The 19,491-nt window shown below is 41.7% G+C and overlaps 1 protein-coding gene across 1 annotated transcript in view; it reads left to right on the top strand.

Annotated features, from left to right (window-relative positions):
• Positions 1-853, top strand: part of LOC119647893 — a 68,393-nt gene extending 67,540 nt beyond the window's left edge. Inside the window, exon 2 of the mRNA XM_038049192.1 lies at positions 640-853. Within this exon, the coding sequence (XP_037905120.1) occupies positions 640-703 (64 nt within the window). The 3' untranslated portion in view covers positions 704-853. The remainder of the gene's footprint in view (positions 1-639) is intronic.
• The last annotated feature ends 18,638 nt before the right edge of the window (positions 854-19,491 follow it).

The following is a 19,491-nucleotide window of genomic DNA, read 5'->3' as shown; positions in this document are numbered from 1 at the left end:
AAAGCCTTGACAGAGCGTGCTTCGTATACTTGGTGGCTCGTGAGCGGCGTTTAAGTTTCGTATAACACCTCTGGTAATTGTTGATGTGATGTGTGATGGTTGGAGTTTTTGTTCTTGAAGACAGCTATCAACTAAACGAAATTGGCATGTGTTGATAATGGACTTTTGAACAAAAAAAATTGAACTTTGAAACAAGGTTTCCAGGTAACCATGCTTAGAATGTTTATTTTTGTTTTCATATTTACACTGTGACCCTATGTACCGCAAAAAAATAGAATTTAGCTTTCGAACAATTCTGTTATTTTGTAAACCCTGATTAATTATGCAATTTATGAATCTGTTGACTCCAAACCGCCTTGGTAATATTTGCTCAGTTGGGTCATTTGTAGTATGACTTATGTCACTTTCGAGGATTATGTTAATGACTCTTCGCTTGTGGTTATTTGTTAATCAATCGCGAAGAACCTATGGAAAACTGAACCAGTGTTTGACGGTGGGTTTCCTCGAGTAACTAATACTTTGATTGAGTGATATACTGGATAGTAACCATGTTAAATATATATTTTAAAGTAGCAATTACCTTGACAAATTTCTCATAAATTATGTGTAATCTAATTTCTTTTATTATCTCTGTTACAGCAATCAAAAGACTGGCTACACAAGTCCATGGCAATGGACCACCGTGACAGCGACCGGCGAATGACATATAGGGGCTCGAAAAGAGCCCTCAATGAATGGTGGTGGTAACAACAATATCAACAATAACAATAATTCACTTAGTCAAATCAATGGCAATACTATCATCAATAGTAATAACAACAGCAGTAAAAACAGCAGCAGCAACAACAACAACAATAACATTCCTGTCTACAACAATAACAACAACAGCCTTCATCAACAGCAACAAAGTCACCAGTTGTCTACTTCTGATTCAACAAGTACAACCTATGGAAACATGATGTACGGAAACTCAGCCCAACAGCACAGTATTCATCATCAACAGCATCAACTACAATCTCAACAATTACTGCAACAACAACAACAGCAACACAATAACCATGCAAGCAACAATGCCGATTACAACAATGGTTTCGGCCATTCAACAATCGGCAACAACTTGAACTCAATGCAACATCACAATTTCTATCACAACGGCTATTCACCAGCTGCTTCATCAACCATTGGTATTCACCAACAACATCAGCAACAGCAGCAGCAACAGTCTTCCATGATGCAATCGCATCATTCATCAGTTGCAGCGCTGCACAACACCAACGGCATGTATCATTCATCATTCAACCATCACCACCATCATTCGGCGAGTACGACGGCGGCCATGCAACAGCATCACCTTCACCATCAACAACAAGGTATGCATTCAACAACAACTAATAGTAGTTCATCACGAAATAGTCAGTACTCGCACCATCCCTATCCGTTATTTGGATACGATTATAGTAATTATCGTAATAATACGAATAGCGGGGTTAGTGGTGCAAGTAGTACCACTAGTGGTGGTGGTTATCATTAGAGGTGGTTTGTGTTTGCGTACGTTTTAGTTTGAAACATTTCACTAGAAATGTAGAGTTTGAATGTTTTCTGTTTGCTCATTTTGATGGTTTCAAGGGTAGCTAGGGTAGAAGTGATATTGGCACGTTATGTTTGTGTTCCTTCCGTTTCAGTTATTTTACAAAGAGCAATTTATATGCAAATTTTTTTCATATAACCAGAAAGAGGCATGCCCTTAGCGCTTGTCAATCCAATAGACCGTGATGTGATACATCACAAACGCGGAACTTTATTAAATACAATACAAAGCATCATCGTAGGATATAAAGCACGTTTATTTAGCGTTTCCAACACGATAAAAAGATACAATCTGAAACAAGAGAAGGCGTTTATTTTCATAAACACCCCCAGTTTGTAAAACTGTAATTTTAAAATTGGGATGATTGGGATTTCTCTGGCCAAAGTGATAATTATTCAAAGGAGTAAAGTCTCGAACTTTTATCTGATATCTAGATTTCTGGTATAGAAGGTTTTATCAGATTCTCCGCCCCTCTCTATCATCTACACAAATGAAAAGCTTGAATGCCCTCCCACCTTACAGAATTCTAAAACCACATCATTATAGAGCCGCAAATCACATCATTAGGAGGTGAAACTGTTAGGAGCTCGTGAACTTTCAGGGAAATTTAAGGACCACCAGGAGGACCAGGAATCACTCTCAAAAGCGCCGGATTTCAAACTGGACACGTTAGGTATAAGTGACACCAGACAACATTCCCAGTAAACTTCGATCTTGCTGTTTGGTATGATGGTGTTTCCTTCTTAAGGGTGGCAAGGGTCAAGTAGTTACGCTTTTCACATGGAGTTGAAAAAACAGGGGATGAATTAACCCAAATTTAATGGAATTATGTAAAAGTGTCGAAGATCTCTTGGTTGGTTTTCGATCCGGAACCTAAGGTCATGAAGGCAAGATTATCTAAAGGAAGGAGCTAGAACAAACAAGGACTTCCACGGGCAGTCCAGCGTCTTCTAGTCCAAAATTTTCAAAAAAGCCAAATACTGCTCAACTCAAACAGTACTCCAATATCATAGCCTCGGCTGACTGCTGACCTCGACATAGCTAACATCATTGAAACTGAACCGGTTATGGTGTGGTCAGGGTTACTGTATCGGCTAATGACTTGATTCGAAGTGCGCTAATCAAAACCGAAGAAAACAGGATAATCTGGAGGAATTTATTTCCTCCCAAACAAGATAGCCTTCGACGAAATGGGCATTGGCAATTATATTTTTTTTTTTGGATACCACGGGGTCCTGGTTATATATTATCAAGTCAAGGCTTGACCAAGCAAGGCTTCGAAACCCGCCTTTTGACATTATTATTGCTGAAACTACCAGCCAACAGCCGAATTCAGAGTAGCTTTTGCTTATATCCTACCCCTTATCTCAATGATAGGTTTCGACCAAGCTATGGCTGATCTGCTCTCTTTTCTAGATGGGAAACGAAATGTCATAATTTTCTAGGATTTTATTTGTTAAAGTAACCTTGTTAGGAGATTCCACTACCACTTACAAAGGAAATCCCTTTGTCAACTCAGCTTAAACTTTAAAAGAGTAAACCCACTTTGACCTTAAAGGTAAACAAATCAGAATCTGGAAGCTAGGCGCAGATATCATCACGGAGAGTATTTCGAGGCCTAGGTACCATGTGCCCCACCACATTTCTTTCAAGATTTTTCGGTATAGGAATTGTTAAGAACCATGTGATTAATCCTTTTCGGACTTCCGTACTCCCTCCGTTCTCATCAATGTTAAAATCAAAGCTGCCTGAAAAAGTACTAATCGAGACCTTTCATTTGATACCCCACATGGCAATATTTGGTGAAATAAATTATGCATGCTTCTTTTACGGGTGTGAAGACTCCGTGTCTGGTTTGGAATTGAGTTAGGTCGTAACTAAATTCACCATGCCTTCGTTTGATCCATTTTTGTACATCTGGAATAATCCTATGAGCCAGGAGTTTTTGCCATTCCATAATTGCTTCACTTCGTGTTAATTGCCGAAGATAGGTATAGGACTCGCTGATTGCATATGATGGGTCATAGTGACGTCGACCCTCGTTCGTCAAGGTTTCGATGGTGATCATGCCTGCAATCATACATGCTGCTTCGTTTGATGTTGTACGGAAAGCGCACGACGTTTGCAGTACACTCAATCGATATGGAGCTGCGATTTTTCTTGTATTTGTTTCTAGCTTTAATGTCGATGCCCAGACTCGAGCTGCCAGCTCTCGGGATAAGAAGCCTTGTCTAGGGCTGCCTACATTCGGTAACATTCTTGTCAACAGGGGGTTGCAATCCCGGAAGCCTTTGTTGTTAAATTCTCAAAATTGGGCTTGAATTTTAGTCTTTGGTCAACCATGGCTTCTGAGTATTTAAGCGTTGGATACGAATGTATAGTGGGTTCGCTAATTCTAATCTTTATCGACGGTTGCTTCCTTCACTTGGTGATCAAAACTACTTCGAGCGTCAGACCAATATCTTTTAACCGAGATCTTATTTCAAAAATTGCCTCATTTATGAGGACTTCAATCTCCTCAATATCTTGTGTCACGATAGTTACTCCGACGTTGTCTGCGAAGCAAATGATTGTCACTCCTTTGCGCCATTTTGCAGTATTGAACGCATCGGCAGTTTCATCGGGATTTATCTGGAGAGTGGGCAGATTCGATTTATTTGAAAGTTGTCGAAAGAGGGTACTTATTATATCCCCCAGCAAATCAGGGTTGGTAATCAGTGGTGACCTTCTGCGCTTGATTGATGCCGGCCGGAGTTCGCTTCTTTGCATAACTTCTTGAAGTGTTCAGTTTTATTTCTAAAGATGGTCACTTACAGTTTTCTCCTTGGCTTTTTATATCAGCTATGCACGTACTCGAGGAGGGCGATCAGACTCGAGTCTGCAAGGGACTCATCTGAAGTGGCTTCGGCCACGAAGCCTCACTGGAGGTTATCTGGTACCATGAGAACCGGGACGGTCCTCTGAGAGCATATGCTCCAGGAGAATTCCTGGAGGATGTGTTCTTGGCCCGGTTATTTGCGGTTGGCCCCCTAGTGGGAGTTTCATGGCGGTTGTGGTTATGCCTACATCGCGGGCAGAGTTCCTCGGAGCTCAAGCGTGGAGTTGCGCTGTACAACTCGGGCGCCGTACCCCTTAGTTGCGGCAGAGGTGTTAGATAGGCCTCGCATCCACTGGTATGAATGCTAAGCCTGCACTCAGTATAAACCAGGACCGCTGTGCTTGCATGGCGGGGCTCTGATTGTAGCCCCAAAATCAATCCGTGTCCGAACCCCCAGGACTTTCATATCAACTATGCAACCCAGATTCAGGCCGGTTTCTATTACCCTGACTGTGTCTCATGGCTTTAAGGAAACTTTACAAAGTTCGTTCGTTCGTTTTCGGCATTCCACCAGAAGTTGGCCATTCATTTCTTGAGTACACTGTGGCGTGGCATGGAAGTGTCACATGCTTTTTGTGTCCTCCCAAGAACCCGTCAGAAAAGATGACTTTTCTCCTGCGTTTCCCATCGGGATCGCTCCCTGCAGAAATATTTTCTCAAATATTTGCCTTCCTTGGATGCCCGAATGGCTACTGCAGTTTCTTTGATACGTTTTGCTCCGGTTTTACGCTCCATCTAGAAAATGATGGCCTGATGGTCACTGGGCGTACATTTGTCGCTCAGCTGCCATTGGAACGACATTCAGACGTGAAAATACTGCAAGCAATGCGGGAATAGCGTGCATTTGTTTCGCGATTACCTCAATTTTCGGCCAAAGTGTTAAAATATTATTATTGGGTTTTAGCGGCTTGTTCCGGAAGCTAATCTTTCCATGATCAGTACAGATTAATCTAGCGTGAGGCTTGGGGTAGCAACTGAACCTTAGCTAGTGTGAATCCGTTTTCTGGGCTATTGTTCGTGTTTTCGGTTGCTCGGTTTCCGCAGGTCTCGATTGCCTCTTTGCCGCTTCTATCTGATATTACTGTGGAGATCTGTGTAATATTCACGTATGATGGCAACGCCAATTTTATTTGCAAGTACGCTTTGGGACAGCAGCGATCTAACAATGGTTCAAATTCAACCCCGGACACCTGTAACTGCTTGTGACATGGGCGATGTTATTCTCCTATGTTTCTCTGCACAGCACGCATTTGGGATTCGCGTTGCACTTTTTGGCAATATGCCTTTCCTCTCCGCATCTTCGGTATAACTTAGACCTATCATTCACGCATGTACAGTTTCTCAAAATGTGTCCAAATTCTAGGCATTTGAAACACCTCTTATGCGATATCTGTTCTTGCAGTCGATAGCTGACCTAGCTAAAGCGAATGACAAGGCCGTCTTGGTACCACCATATGCATTACATAGTCTGGTCACATTGGACTGAAGGATTAAATCTAGCCCAAATTGGGTCTTTAAGGTCTCGTGGATCTCTATTTTTGTGGTGATCTCATCTAGGTCCTTGCACTTAATCAACATTGAGTTGTGGTTCACTTTTACCTCCGCTGCTTTGTCCAGTGATAATTCGATCCCCAGGACTAAGCTCGAGGAGTCTGTCTGTCAGTCTATCTGTCACACGCATTTTTCTCGGAAACGGTTATAGTGATTGACATTGAATTTGATGGAAACGTGGAAACCGTGAACACTCACGCATTCAGTGAATGGACGCCAGGCAGCGAATGAATTTTCAACCTTACCCCGGGAAGAAGGGAGGATAAGCAGGATATGAAGAAGGAAGTTGAAGTTTCTTCTTTCTAATCTCGTTACAGAATTGGTGCGGTCTTCCCTCCTCAAAAAGTGATGGCACTTCAAATTGGGGCTATGTTCATGTCAAAAGGGTTGGATTTGGATCAAACCCCAAACCCCAGGCGGTTAGCCTTAAGTGCGTATGAGCCCTAAGAGTGAAAATCTCAATGCAATCAGAGGAGGAGGCAGCAGTTCTATAAAGGAATGACTTGACTGATACCTATGTAGTGATAGAATACAGGAACTCGTAGTGCTAAATTTTCAATGCAGTCCTAAATTCTGGAGAATTTCTTGGATAGCCCCAGATGAGGGCATTCGAAGACTGGTCTCTCTTAGTACGCTTCCTTCAAAGTGCTTCGTTATCATATTCGTTTTAGGAAGCACACTACTGAAGGGATAGTTGGTTCCCAAAATCCAAATATTAATAAGGGAATTTGAACTAAAACCCGAAGTTTTTTTTTTGAATTTTTTCCATTCCATTGAACACTAGCTTACAAACCTCCTTCAAGCTAATGTTCCCACAGATACGAATTAAGTCTCCAACTATAAGACAGTAAAGTTCTAATTTTGGTAGACCCCACGTGAAAATTGGATACCCTCGATCTAAAACTGCCTTCTCAACATTTTCTTCATCGAAAGGTCATTCCCACGAAGTACCAAATATCCAATCACAACGCACATCTCTTATTTATGAAAATATCGAATGATAATTACTCAAGTTACAATTATGACGTTCTATCCTCGATTCTTCATAACAGCTACATCCACACTTTCGTAGGCGCACCTACTACCCTTCACCCTTGCCATGTAAAAATGTTATTTTCAGCTACATTTATAGCTCGATAAAGTGGTCGTAATGATCTGTTTTTCGAATGGCATTAAATCAACGACTCTTCACATAATTTGAAATTAAATCTATTTATTAAATAGACTGTATTGAGATACAATTATAAATAGAATTGAATGAATTATTATCGAGGTCATTTCGGCCTAGCACGCATCAGATAGTATTAATTTCTTCGTACAAATGTACTACTGGCAAGCGTCGCACAGCAGACATCAACTGAATTTCTTTGGGATTATAAATCCTTTTTATAAAAAGCGCATGGAGACAGCAAATGTTCCGTGTAGAATTAATTAGATACTTCATCATAATTTTTTTGTTTTTCAAATAAAATAGAGGTAATGCAAAAATAGGTCTTTTTATATAAAGACTCTGCAGCGGATTGTATCTTCGCATTTCGGTGGAATTTAGTTAATAAATTTTATCCCCATAAGTGATTGAATATACTCAAGGAAAAACTTAAAATACGCATATCTTTCACATCAAAAAGAAAAGCAGGAACGAAAAAAGATTTTTTCGAGATATTCAAGCCAGGGCTATACCACCGGGCTCTTCTTCCAACCTAAAGTGGAAAGACGAGAAAAATTTCATTAGACCTTAAGATTGTGGAAAGTGTTTCTTTTAATCCGTCGATCAAGAAAAGTTAGTTAGTTACATCCACCGCTAATGTATGATATTCCGAGAAAGTGATAAAGGACCTCCTGCAAAATTGGTGGACTAACTCTCCAAAATTTACCAGAGTTTAAGCCTATCCTTCACCCATTGGGCTGGACTCAAGAAACAACTGGAAGAATCTGAAAATGCAAATCGGTCAAATCATTGAAGACCTAATTCCTACCAGCGAAACAGAACCAGCAGGTCCATGTATCGGAAATATCCTTTCATGGTCCTCAAGGAATCTTTCTTTCTATGCGCATCAGAGACGGGAAATGTAAGATGTTCAATGGAAATTTTAACGGAGCCATGGCTGAAGAGGTAAAACGTTAGCCCCTCGATCTTATTGCTCTGAGTCCGAATCCTGGTCCTATTTATCTTGTCACTCTAGGAATGTTTTAACTCAGAGGGAATGTAATTATCAACAATATTCACAACATAACTAGTCATTCCATAATGATGTCGTGGGTTTGTGACTCAGAGGTTTTGCCTACTAGTTCTGACCAGCTTGCCGTGTGGAAAACATTTGCTAGACACAGTGCCAGCTATTGGGGCTTTGATGTGCTATGACCGATGTTGCTCCAAAGGATGTATCCCTTTGCTTCCTAAGTTGCATTTAGCACAGAGGGGACACGTTTATCTTTTTACTTTGCTACTGGGATTTATGGACTTCAGTACAAAACTGGTATGCATGGTGCTCTTTACTAGCGCAGGCCTTCATCGAACACTGATTGATGAAGGAATCTAATTAGGCGGTAATTAACATACCGAGTCTACCCGCTAGAGTTGACGATATTTAGATCTAGGAAGAGTAGAGCTCCATCCCTTTCTGCCTCTAGTCTAAACTCGATTTTATGATGAAGCTTGTTTATAGAGGAGATGACCCCCTCGATATCGTCTCTTCTAACAATCGTAAATACGTCATCAACCGACCTAAACTATACTTTAGGCATCATTCCCTTCGAAACAATTAAAATAATTTTCGTTCATGCATAGCCTGGCAAGGTTTGCATAGATATGAAGTTTTCTTCTCCATTCCGGGCCAGATCCAAACTGGCTCAGCCATCCCTCGAGTTCGAAAATTGACTTTTTCACTGACGTCTTGGGAAACAATGCCGTCACATTGAACGACACCATCACCTCGTTCTCACCCATCCTCTTAATGCGTTGCAGTTCATGGGAGTTTTCAACTGAATACTTACTATTCGTCGTCTCAAGGGTTTGGCACTCATTGCTCAACCACTTGGCGACGTTGTACATCGGTGAATTCGAGTCATGTGATTTCTCACATCTCTTCCCCCTCCATCTGGATTTTCGGTTGGCATCTGATTCTTGGAAGCGCAGGATTAGGCATTCGGAGTCGCCCAATCTTCAGGAATACCACACTAGCTTCACTGGCAGCGCACATAATCCAAGAAGCCCATGTCATTCAATGGGAAAATCTTGAGCTCTTGCGTCATACAAAGCAAACGACAATCTTGGACCCTTGGGAAGGTTTAGAAATTTTGAGAGAAGACGCGATGCGGTTATTAAACACAGATTTAGGTAACTGCCCCTCAAAATTAATAAGACTCGCCGCGGTAATTAACAGGTAATTAGGTTGATAGTTCAAACAATTTTTGAAAGTAATTTAAGTAATTAATGAAGTATAAAAGAACCGTATAATAGCAATTGTTTTTAATAGCTTTGTATTTATGAAGGGGGTAAGCTGCTCCCGAAATATATATCTACATTAAAAACTAAAAATTGTAGTTTCAAGAAAGCTACTTATCTATCAATTCAAGGACAATCTTAATACCCTATTTACCTCTTTTTAAGTTGGGTGATTCTATTTCTTCTGGTATGCCCTTGTCTTCAGGGACTACCGTTTACCTTCGCCCTCGTTGTATTAGTCTGGGACAATTAAAGAATAAATTTCAGTATGTTCCGTGATACAAACACGAACTATCCAAATCAAATCTAATCAGATACTCGCGTGAGATTAGTATTAATCTCTCTATGGATTCCCTGAATTCAGTCCGGAATAATGAGGGTTAGGAAATAGACAAAAAATCTTCCTAAGTGTTGCTCTTTGTCATTGTTATTCACGTGTTTGTGGTGTCCGTGTCTTTATCACATTTGCAGTCCTTTCTTCGCCTTTTCTAGAGACAACCTTAAACAAGTCGGGAAACCGGAAGCTTGACGCTTCAGGTATAAAAGGTTTTGTGTTTCCCTATGTGAGGAGCATAACGTAGTTCTCCATTGGTTTATAGCATTGACCCGAGATATTGAAATCGCTTAGTTCTGGGCAGGTTACTGAGCGATTTAACTATCTCGAAGGCAGGTTCTGGCCATTGCTATCAGCCAATGGAGAACTGGGTAATGAAATTGTTTTATGTATTAATGCAACCTGGACGAAGTGGCATCCCCAACTGGTGTTCTTTGAGATCGACGTATCAGCGCACGTCCCAAATCTAAAATTTACTGCAATGTCGTCCGTCTGCCACTCTCTATAGTTCTGAGTGTTGGCCGACTGTAAAGGACAATGAACGGCGTCTTGCGGTAATGGGGACGAAGATGCTGCATTGCACTGGTGGCGTGACACGCTTTGATTACGTCTGAAGTGAGAATATCCACGATCGATACAGGTTTGCATCGAGAGGCGTTTACCGATGGTGTGATCACGTAATTCACGCTAACGAGAATTCAACAACCAGTATTGGTCAGAACATCGAAAACAATGGTGAGCAATTAAAAAGCCGGCCAAAAGAATGGTGGTTTGATACGCTGGACGGGGATTTAAAGGTCTCGCGATTACATCCTGATCAGACATTTGATAAAATAAAATGGCGAAACCGATCACCACGAGCCGATTCCGCTTGTGAACTGAAGGCTGAAGAAAAAGAAAAGGATTTGAGGAGCGACGAGTGCACGACAGCTCCCTGTAATATAGCGGAAAATTCCATTGCCCTCAATTCTCTAGCAAGCGATTTAAATAAATCATTTGATGGAAAGCCCTGTATTGATAATGGTCAACATCATACGCTTCACGCTCTGAGTTTAATATTATTAGCAAATGCCAACAATTTAACCAACATCAAATATAAAAAAAGTCGGGAAACAACAAGCTAGACGCTTCAGGTATGAAAGGTTTTGTGTATTTCTTTTATAAAGAGATTTGGGTGCGCATTTGTCCCATTAGCATGTAGCAAGTAAAATATGCATATATTATGTGAAAATATTGAATATTGATATTGACATTCATAGTCTTGAATTTTCAGAGGAGCGCAGATTTGACCTAGTAAAACTTTGTTAGTAATAGTGCGATTTTCACCAAATTTGGCAGGATCATGATCTATACTGTAGCCTATATTGCTGCAAAATTTTGTGATTCTAGGGTGAACTTAAGGGGGGTTTTCCTGTCAATTACTAAAAATTATAGTGATATACTATTATTAACTTTATTTGAAAAGGTATCGATATGGAGGGTATTTCGGAGCCTAGGCACCATATAGTGGCAGCCCCCTGATTTTTTCCAGATTTTTCGGTTGGGTAGTTCCTGAGAATGGGTTCGTTAAAAAATGACCACTTTCAACCCCCCGCACTCCCCACCTTTACGCAAAAATCAAAACTAATACCGGCTTCGAAAAGTACTAACCGAGACCTTTAATTTGACACCCCACATGATTATATTTGATGAAAAAAAAATTTACACCCCTCTTTTGCATGTATGGGGGTCAATTTCTAAAAGTTGATAATATACTATTAGTAAATTTTTTGAGCAGATACCGGAATAGGACATCTCTCGAAGATTAGATTTCACATAAGGGCTGCAGATAAGTAGATTCTTCATAAATGCGACTTTAATATTTCACGCGAATGTCAATTATTCCGGGTAATTATGACGTCAGCATCTGATTTGCATGACTTTGGAAGCAGTAAATTCGTGCGAAATTGCTAAGTTTGAACTGCTATAACTTTGGCGTTAATTGCCAGATTTCTGCGAAATTTAGCAGCTATATACGGAATATTGTGCTCCATGCTGGTACAAAATTCGGCTTTTCAGTAAATTTCTAAAAAGCAGTAATATACTATTAGTAAGTTTATTTGAGCAGATATCGGGATGGGACATATTTTGAGGCCTAGGTTTCATCTAGGCGCACCACTACGATTTTTTTCCGGATTTTTAGGTTGGGTAGTTTCCGAAAATGAGTCCTGTCTCACTTCAAGTGCGTACATTTTGACTCATTACTCACGCACTTTGCAATTTATGCCAAAACTAATATCAGTTTCGGATCGAGACCTTTCATTTGATACCCTACACAACTATATCCGGTGAAAAACATTTTTGAATCCCCCCTTTGCATGTATGGGGAGCCCCCCTTTAAACTCCACCTAAATTTATGCCACTCACTGTATGCGTGGGATTTCATAGTTCCCATCTGTCCACCAAATTTCGTTCGGATCGGTTTAGCCGTTTTGGAGAAAAATGCGTGTGACAGACAGACAGACAGACAGACAGACATTGAATCGATTTTAATAAGGTTTTGTTTTACACAAAACTTTAAAAAGGAATGCATCTTCTATGTAATATTCTCCCCTTTTCTTCCATTTTAACGCCCTTATCTTTCCCTGTCTGTTTTTGCTTGTGATCCACGGACACGTGTCGGATCCAAAGTTTTCGGGAACACGCATATATAAAAGATAGAAATTGCATAAGTAGGAATTTTATTTTATCGTTGATAGGTGATTCGCACCAGATTTCGCTTTCGGATTCCGCTGATTAGCAACCGTACGTATTGGGGAAACAGCAGCATTCATTCAGCATTGAGCATTGTTGGGTCATATGAATGTGTATTATTGAAAAAAAGGGAAAAGCTTCGAATTTTATTCAAGTGAACATCTCTTGCTCGAAACAGATAGTGTTGTTTCCGGAAAAATGTTTCCGAGGGACATAAACTTTGTTGGCTTGGGGACAAACTTAAAGTATTGATCTGAGGAAGTGTGGTAACTATGCCAAAGTATAATTTTCCAATAAGAATCATCTTTTCTTTGAAATTTAAAGACGATTCATTTCTTCATTTACTCCCCTGAAGCGCTCTCAAAGGAAGGGGCCTGCATCCCATATATTTGTTGCTTGATCGATATTTGACTTATTTTCTTATTTTTTTGAGTTATCACAATCTCGGCAGATGCCGGATTTTACCTAATACTAGCACTAAGTGCCAAGCATTTAGGCTCGGACGATCCTACCTACTTAAAAACTAAAAGGGGCACTGGTGGTGGTGGCCGGTGGTAGGTCAGTGGGAGAATCCGTCGAGTACTCCCCGCAACATCGAACACGTATGCAGAATGGTGTACTTCTGCATGGTTTGAACCAGACTGTGCGAAAGTCCCAGGACATCAAGGGAAGCCGTCAGGGATTTAGGTACAATACCTGTAGCTGACAATATTATGGGAACTACAACCACCCGCTCGAGACGCCAAATTTCTTTGATTTCCCGAGCCAATGGCTCATAGTTCACCTTCTTCTCCACGTATTTCCGTTCAATGTTGCTATTATGGGGGATAGCAACATCAATAATATACGCGGAGCGACCCGTCTTGTCAACTAACAGCACGTCAGGCTTGTTGTGTACGGTATGGCGATCAGTCAGAACTTGCCGGTCCCAATACATGCTGTAAGCAGAACTATCAAGTACTGCTTGCGGCTCATATCGGTAAACCGGACATGTCCCCGTGATCAGCCCATGCTTGTATGCAAGGTTTTGATGGATAACCTTACATACAGCATTATGCCTGATGATGTATTGTACCGGTGCCATAACAGTACAGCCAGAAATGAGATGGTCCAACGTCTCTAGCGCCGAACCACACATTCTGCACTGGTCGTTCTCCACCCGTCCTTTCATGATGAGCTTTTTATAAGCTCGGGTGGCGACCACGCCATCCTGAATGGCACACATAAACCCCTCCGTCTCAGCAAAGAGCTCCCCAGCACACAGCCATCTGTTCGACAGATGCAAATCGACAAATGGCTGCCACAGACAATTCACGCGTTTACCGTGCATTGCCTTCGACTTCCATTCATCGATCTGCTCCTGGTCCGACTTCACCCCACTCAGAGGATTAAAAGATCGATCCTTCAAGTTAAGTGGAGTCAGTCCACAGTCTGTCTTACAGACAGCTGCATGCAAGGGGCTCGCCTGCTCTTTACTGTAAAAATAAGCGCGCAGCGAGTCGACTTGGCAATGATGTTGTGCCGCCACGTCAACCACGCCCCTACCTCCGATGTCACGAGGCAGGTTCATCCGCTCCACGGCAGATTTTGGGTGATGCATTCGGAATTTGGACATAGTTGTCCGTATCCGCCGCTGGACGTTTTCCAGGTCGGTCTTCGTTCACGGCAATATTTCGAATGCATAAGCCAGTGAAGCGATAGCGAATACATGAAACGCGCTTATTTTATTCTTCCCCGAGAGATGCGATTTCAGCACCAGCTTTACACGTCGCAGGAATTCGGACAGCAGAGCTTCCTTCAGATCACCATCTCGAGCATGGGTTCCTTGCAGAATTTCTAGGTATTTGTAGAAGTACAGGAGGCTTCCGGTTTACCGACTTGTTTCCCTGCTGTTCGATATTAGCCTCAATATCAAATTTGCAATATGGATAGATACAGATATTTCTTAGTTCGCTACGTAGCTCACACAAATGGACAAACAAAAAAGATTGTATGGAATAAAGGATCTTAATAAGGTCTTGTTTTCTGGAAAACCCTGAAAACTAATTATGGGACAGAACCTCTGAGCACTTTTAAGTTTCTATGCATAAATCCTGGTGTTAGTGCTAAATTCCTGTTTTGCAAACGCAAAGCTAATTTGAAATTTAAACCATCAACTTTGAGCGTGGGTTTTTAATTTGTTTATGTTAATTTGATATTAAGCTATTTATCGCAACGTCTCAAATTTCTCCTTTTAACTAGAGGTTGGAGTCGTGTACATGCAAATAGTCACTAATCATTTTATAGGAAGCGAAATTCGGCATTAATCAAGTCTCCAGGAAGCAAAATTTTATCTTGATGATTTCTGCACACATAGTTCTGGTTGGAAAAAAAAGACAAGATAAATTAACATATTTATCGTTTATTATTACCTTGAAATGTATTTATAAGAATGCTCGTCTCATTTATCATGTGCGTACGTTCATTGCCGTTCAGTGCTGTTTGTTCTGTTTCTAACTAATATCTTTATATTAGCCCAAATTTTTCGGCCCTCGCTTGCCACGATATGTGTTCCTATTTGTTCTCTTTTTAAACAAATCTATTGAATAATAATCAAATTACAAGGACAACAAATAGGATTTTGAGGTCATCCTCACTCTGCTTGCACAAAAATAATAAAAACAAAGAAATCATCTTTCAAATAAATTGAGGCCAAACACGGAGAGTTTAGTAGGCTATGACTAAGTGTGGGCGTTAAGTATAATAATATCTTTTGAAAACTATAATATAAGGGTGGGAGGCATATGGGGGTAGGACAAGATAAAGCCGAATCGATCGTTGTTGGTAATTAGACTAGAAGATAATGAGTAAACGTATTTATTGCTCTTATGATTTATTGGAGGTGATTAACATGATCTGAGCCCCGCTTCGATTATGTGGATTAGTGGCGATTTAGGCCGGTTGATTCCAAGTAGATGTAAATTATGTTCGTAGATTTAACGTATTGACAGCATTAAATGGGTGATTTGCTATTCATGTCTAGGCTATATATGTGGAACAATTGGGTGTCAATGCCGGAAACGTGACTGACGATAATTAACTGAGAGGGAGGCAAAACTGGGCTGAACAAATTAGATGGGTTGGAAAACAAGGGGATGGTTGTTAGGATTTTATTTTCAAAGGCGCTTACAAATTTTCGTAGGGATAGCAAATTACTAATTACTTTCCATAGTAATAGAACTTTTTATAATAAAACTTTCCCAAAAAACTGAAGAATTATACTTTAAATCTTTTCTGAAATTTTATCTCTTTTTTTGGAAATTTGAAACAGGTTCTTATCAGCACTAATGACGATTGTAATCATTTCTGAGTATTTTGTTTTCTTCTCTGTTAACAAATCCCCTTAGCAATTAATTTCGGCTTTCGAATTCTCCATGCTAATGAACTCCCGTAAATTCTTGAAATTTGAGCTAAGATAGTCATCAAACAGCATTAGCTTCTGAAAGCTGATTGCAACCTCCGAATTGATATTTGATCCTTCCTATACAAGCCTAAAGCTTTTTAATTGGCTCGGAAACGATTAAGTTATCATGACGTCATATCACTCTCATTCTGCAGTCTAATCACTATTTTTTCGAATAGTCGCAGCCAGAGACGTAGAGAGTAAATTGGGGCCTGAAGTGAAAACTATCTGGGGCCCCTTGTAGTCAGTCTATTCCAATAAAATTTCTGTTTCAACCATTAGGAAATCCACGGACTCGTCCGGAATCACCTACTTTCATCCTTCACCCGTCAGATCTATTTGCAGCTAATGGATGTACCCATTGACACCAAATTTGGTTGGAAACTTAGGAGTTAGTTTAGTTAACTGGGGGGAGCCACAGCTCCGAGCACTCAGGCCACTGTTAGGCCCATTGTACTATCCCGTAAGTTGCCTATTCAATTGCTTCCCGCCTATGGTGTTCGCAGGCTTTAGCGAATCTGAGAACATTCTCCAGAGGCAGAGAGTGTGCAGATTCTTCCTTGAAGAAAACCTTGCCAAGTTGTCTTCGTCTGAGATCTGAGGATGCCGGGCAGCTGCATAAAAAGTGCAGGGCCGTCTCCTCCTCCTTCTCACATTGGCTGCACATAGCCGAAACCACTACCCCAATCTTTTCCATATGGTAGTTTAAGGAGCAATGTCCCGTCAAAAGCCCTACTATGGTTTTCATATCCCACTTCTTAAGGGACAACAGAAATGTCGCTCTAGTGGCCCTAGGCTCTTTCACAAGAATTTTCGCTTGACGGCAAGAGTCCAAATTTCTCCACTCGGTTGCGTGAATCCTTCCAATTTCACCCTTCAGAGTAGACTTGACAGCAGATGGTGGGATTCCAAGAGCTGGTTCTGGCCCCACCATTGTGGATCCAGATCCTCGGCGAGCCAGTCTGTCGGCCTCCTCATTACCGGCGATGTAAGAGTGCCCCGGCACCCACATCAGGAATGTTTCGTTCAGTCGGCCAAGTTTCAGCAACACCTGATGACAACTCGACACCAACTGGCTTGATACGTTTCCATTTAGTGCTGATAATGCCGCCCGACTGTCGGAACAGATTCGAATGGTGCGAACCCTGCATTTTTGTCGCAGACATTCTTCTGTTGCCAATAAAATGGCATATATCTCCGCCTGGAATATGGTCATCATTTTTCCGAGGGGTCGGGCCAGTTCTATAATCGGATTCTCCGACAACACCCCTGCGCCCGATCCATCCTCCATTACTGACCCGTCGGTGAAGATTATTAGGTCTGTAATCTGAAAAGACTCATGGCCATTTGTCGACCATTCTTCTCTTTGGGTGATTACGACAATGTATGTCTTTTCAAAGACGAACCTGGAAACCATATGATCGGTCGGTATCAGGGCCACCGGATGTTTTTGAAGGAATTTCCAGATAGACGCATGACCGTGTGATTGGCCGTCTTTCCACGCCCCAATGGTATCGAGTCTATATGCGTTGTTGGCTGCTTTCCGTTTCACCTCAAAGTGAATGGGGGTAAATTTAGGATAGCTTCAAGTGCCGCAGTCGGCGTAGTACTCATTGCTCCAGTAATACTTAGGCAATCAAATCTCTGAATCTGCGTTAGCAGCTTCCTGCTGTTAGCAAAGTTCAGTCTTGGCCACTAGACGATGCATGCATACATCGAAATGGGTTTTATTATGGATGTATACATCCAGTATATCCGTTTGGGTGAAAGTCCCCAGGTCTTACCTATCGCATTCCTACAGCACCAGACAAACTGCAGGATTTCTGATATTGTTCCTGGATATGATGCTTCCACGTTAACTTGGAGTCGAAATGTACTCCTAAGTACTTGACTGTTTGTGCCAGTTGGATTTCCGCCCCTGCCAAGGTGGGTAGGGTATAGCTGCCCCACCTGACGTTCCTAATGAACATAACTAGTCCAGTCTTCCTAGGGTTCACCGTGAGTCCATTGCGGAGTCACCAGCTGTAGATTACATGCAGAGGTGCATTCAAGCGGTCACATACTGTGTCCGCGAACTTGCCGGTAATTGTTACGACTAGGTCGTCCGCAAATGCTTGCGCGAAGACTTTTTTGTCCTCCAGGAGCCACAGCAGGGTATCCATTATCAAGAGCCATAAGAGTGGAGAGAGAACCCCTCCCTGTGGATTTTTCTCCACTCTAGCATGTGAAGGATCCAACTGATTAGCAGCGGTTCGATTCCATGCTGTCTTGCCGCATCACAAATTGCCGCGAATGAGGCATAATTGAAGGAATCTTGGGAACTGTGAACACCCATGCATGCAGTGAGTTACATCGTTGTGGAACTTAAGGGGGTCCCCGTGTAGGAAAAAAGGAGTGTCAATTTTTTTTTTCACTGAATATAGTCATGTGCGTTCTCAAATGAAAGACCTCGATTGGCACTCTCCAAATCAGGTTTTAGTTTTGAAGCCAATTGCGAAACGGGGGAGTGACGGGGTCATAAAGAGGTCATTTAAATTAAGGGGCCTTTCTCAGAAACTACTCACCAAAACCAAATCTATATGACGTCCGCTGGATATGCCGGCAACTAGAAGCTAGAAACGCGGACAACTAGAATAGGAGCGCGAGCCCAGTGAAGCTACATCGAAGTCTGGCTTGTACTGGTACCATCGCAGGTTCAGATAGAGAACTGTTGAAGGCAGGAGCACATGCACGCATTGCAAGACAAAAAAAAGTTTGCTGGGGGACGAACCGCCCTCTACTCGAAGCAAAGCAAAATGTCACTTATTAGTATACGACCCTCTCAGCAGAGACAATTTTCTAGGGGACACAGACGCGGAAGTCTCGCTCTTCCTGTTTGTCAGACACAACAAATTTCTTCCGCGTTAGTTAAAATTAGCGGGAGCAAACTTTGTTCCAATTAAAACTTATTGCCATAGGCAAATCTAGGCTTGTGTTGGATTTTTTCGCGATGCCCCATTTTAGCCACTGTAGTTTGCTTGTGCATAAGCAGCATATGCCCCGGTAGCTCCAACAACCACTCCTCGTTCGTCAGGGAAAATTTCAACCCGATGAAACAACAACAGTCTTTCCATTATTTTTCAGGCCAACGGTCAGCCGGTTCGTGCATTCACGCACTTCTTCAGAAATACCGCGACATTATCGCCGGATGTAGCATCTCGCAGTCAGTTAAGGATGATATTCAGCATACACGAACACTACTAGCTCCCCAAACCCTGTTTAGGATATGCATAGGTCTTCCAACAGCTGTTGTTCACTCTCACTCCATCTGGTCCCCAAGCCTAATTTGTCACGTCTGAATGTTCAGACAATTCCTAATCCGTACCCTATTCCAGTCACCTAAGACCATGCAAATTATTTAGCAAACTGTTTTTTTCGACCTTGGAGACGTCTCCCCGTTCAAACGAGGCATTGCCGGGCACAATTCGACGATTTTGCATTTTTGCCAATTTTTGCGACCCGTGGGTCGTAGAAAGTTTCA

The sequence above is a fragment of the Hermetia illucens genome, chromosome 2, assembly GCF_905115235.1.
Source record: "Hermetia illucens chromosome 2, iHerIll2.2.curated.20191125, whole genome shotgun sequence".
NCBI classification, from domain to species: Eukaryota; Metazoa; Arthropoda; class Insecta; order Diptera; family Stratiomyidae; genus Hermetia; species Hermetia illucens.
The sequence above is the reverse complement of the archived record's forward strand: the minus strand, read 5'-3'. Positions and strand labels throughout refer to the sequence as shown.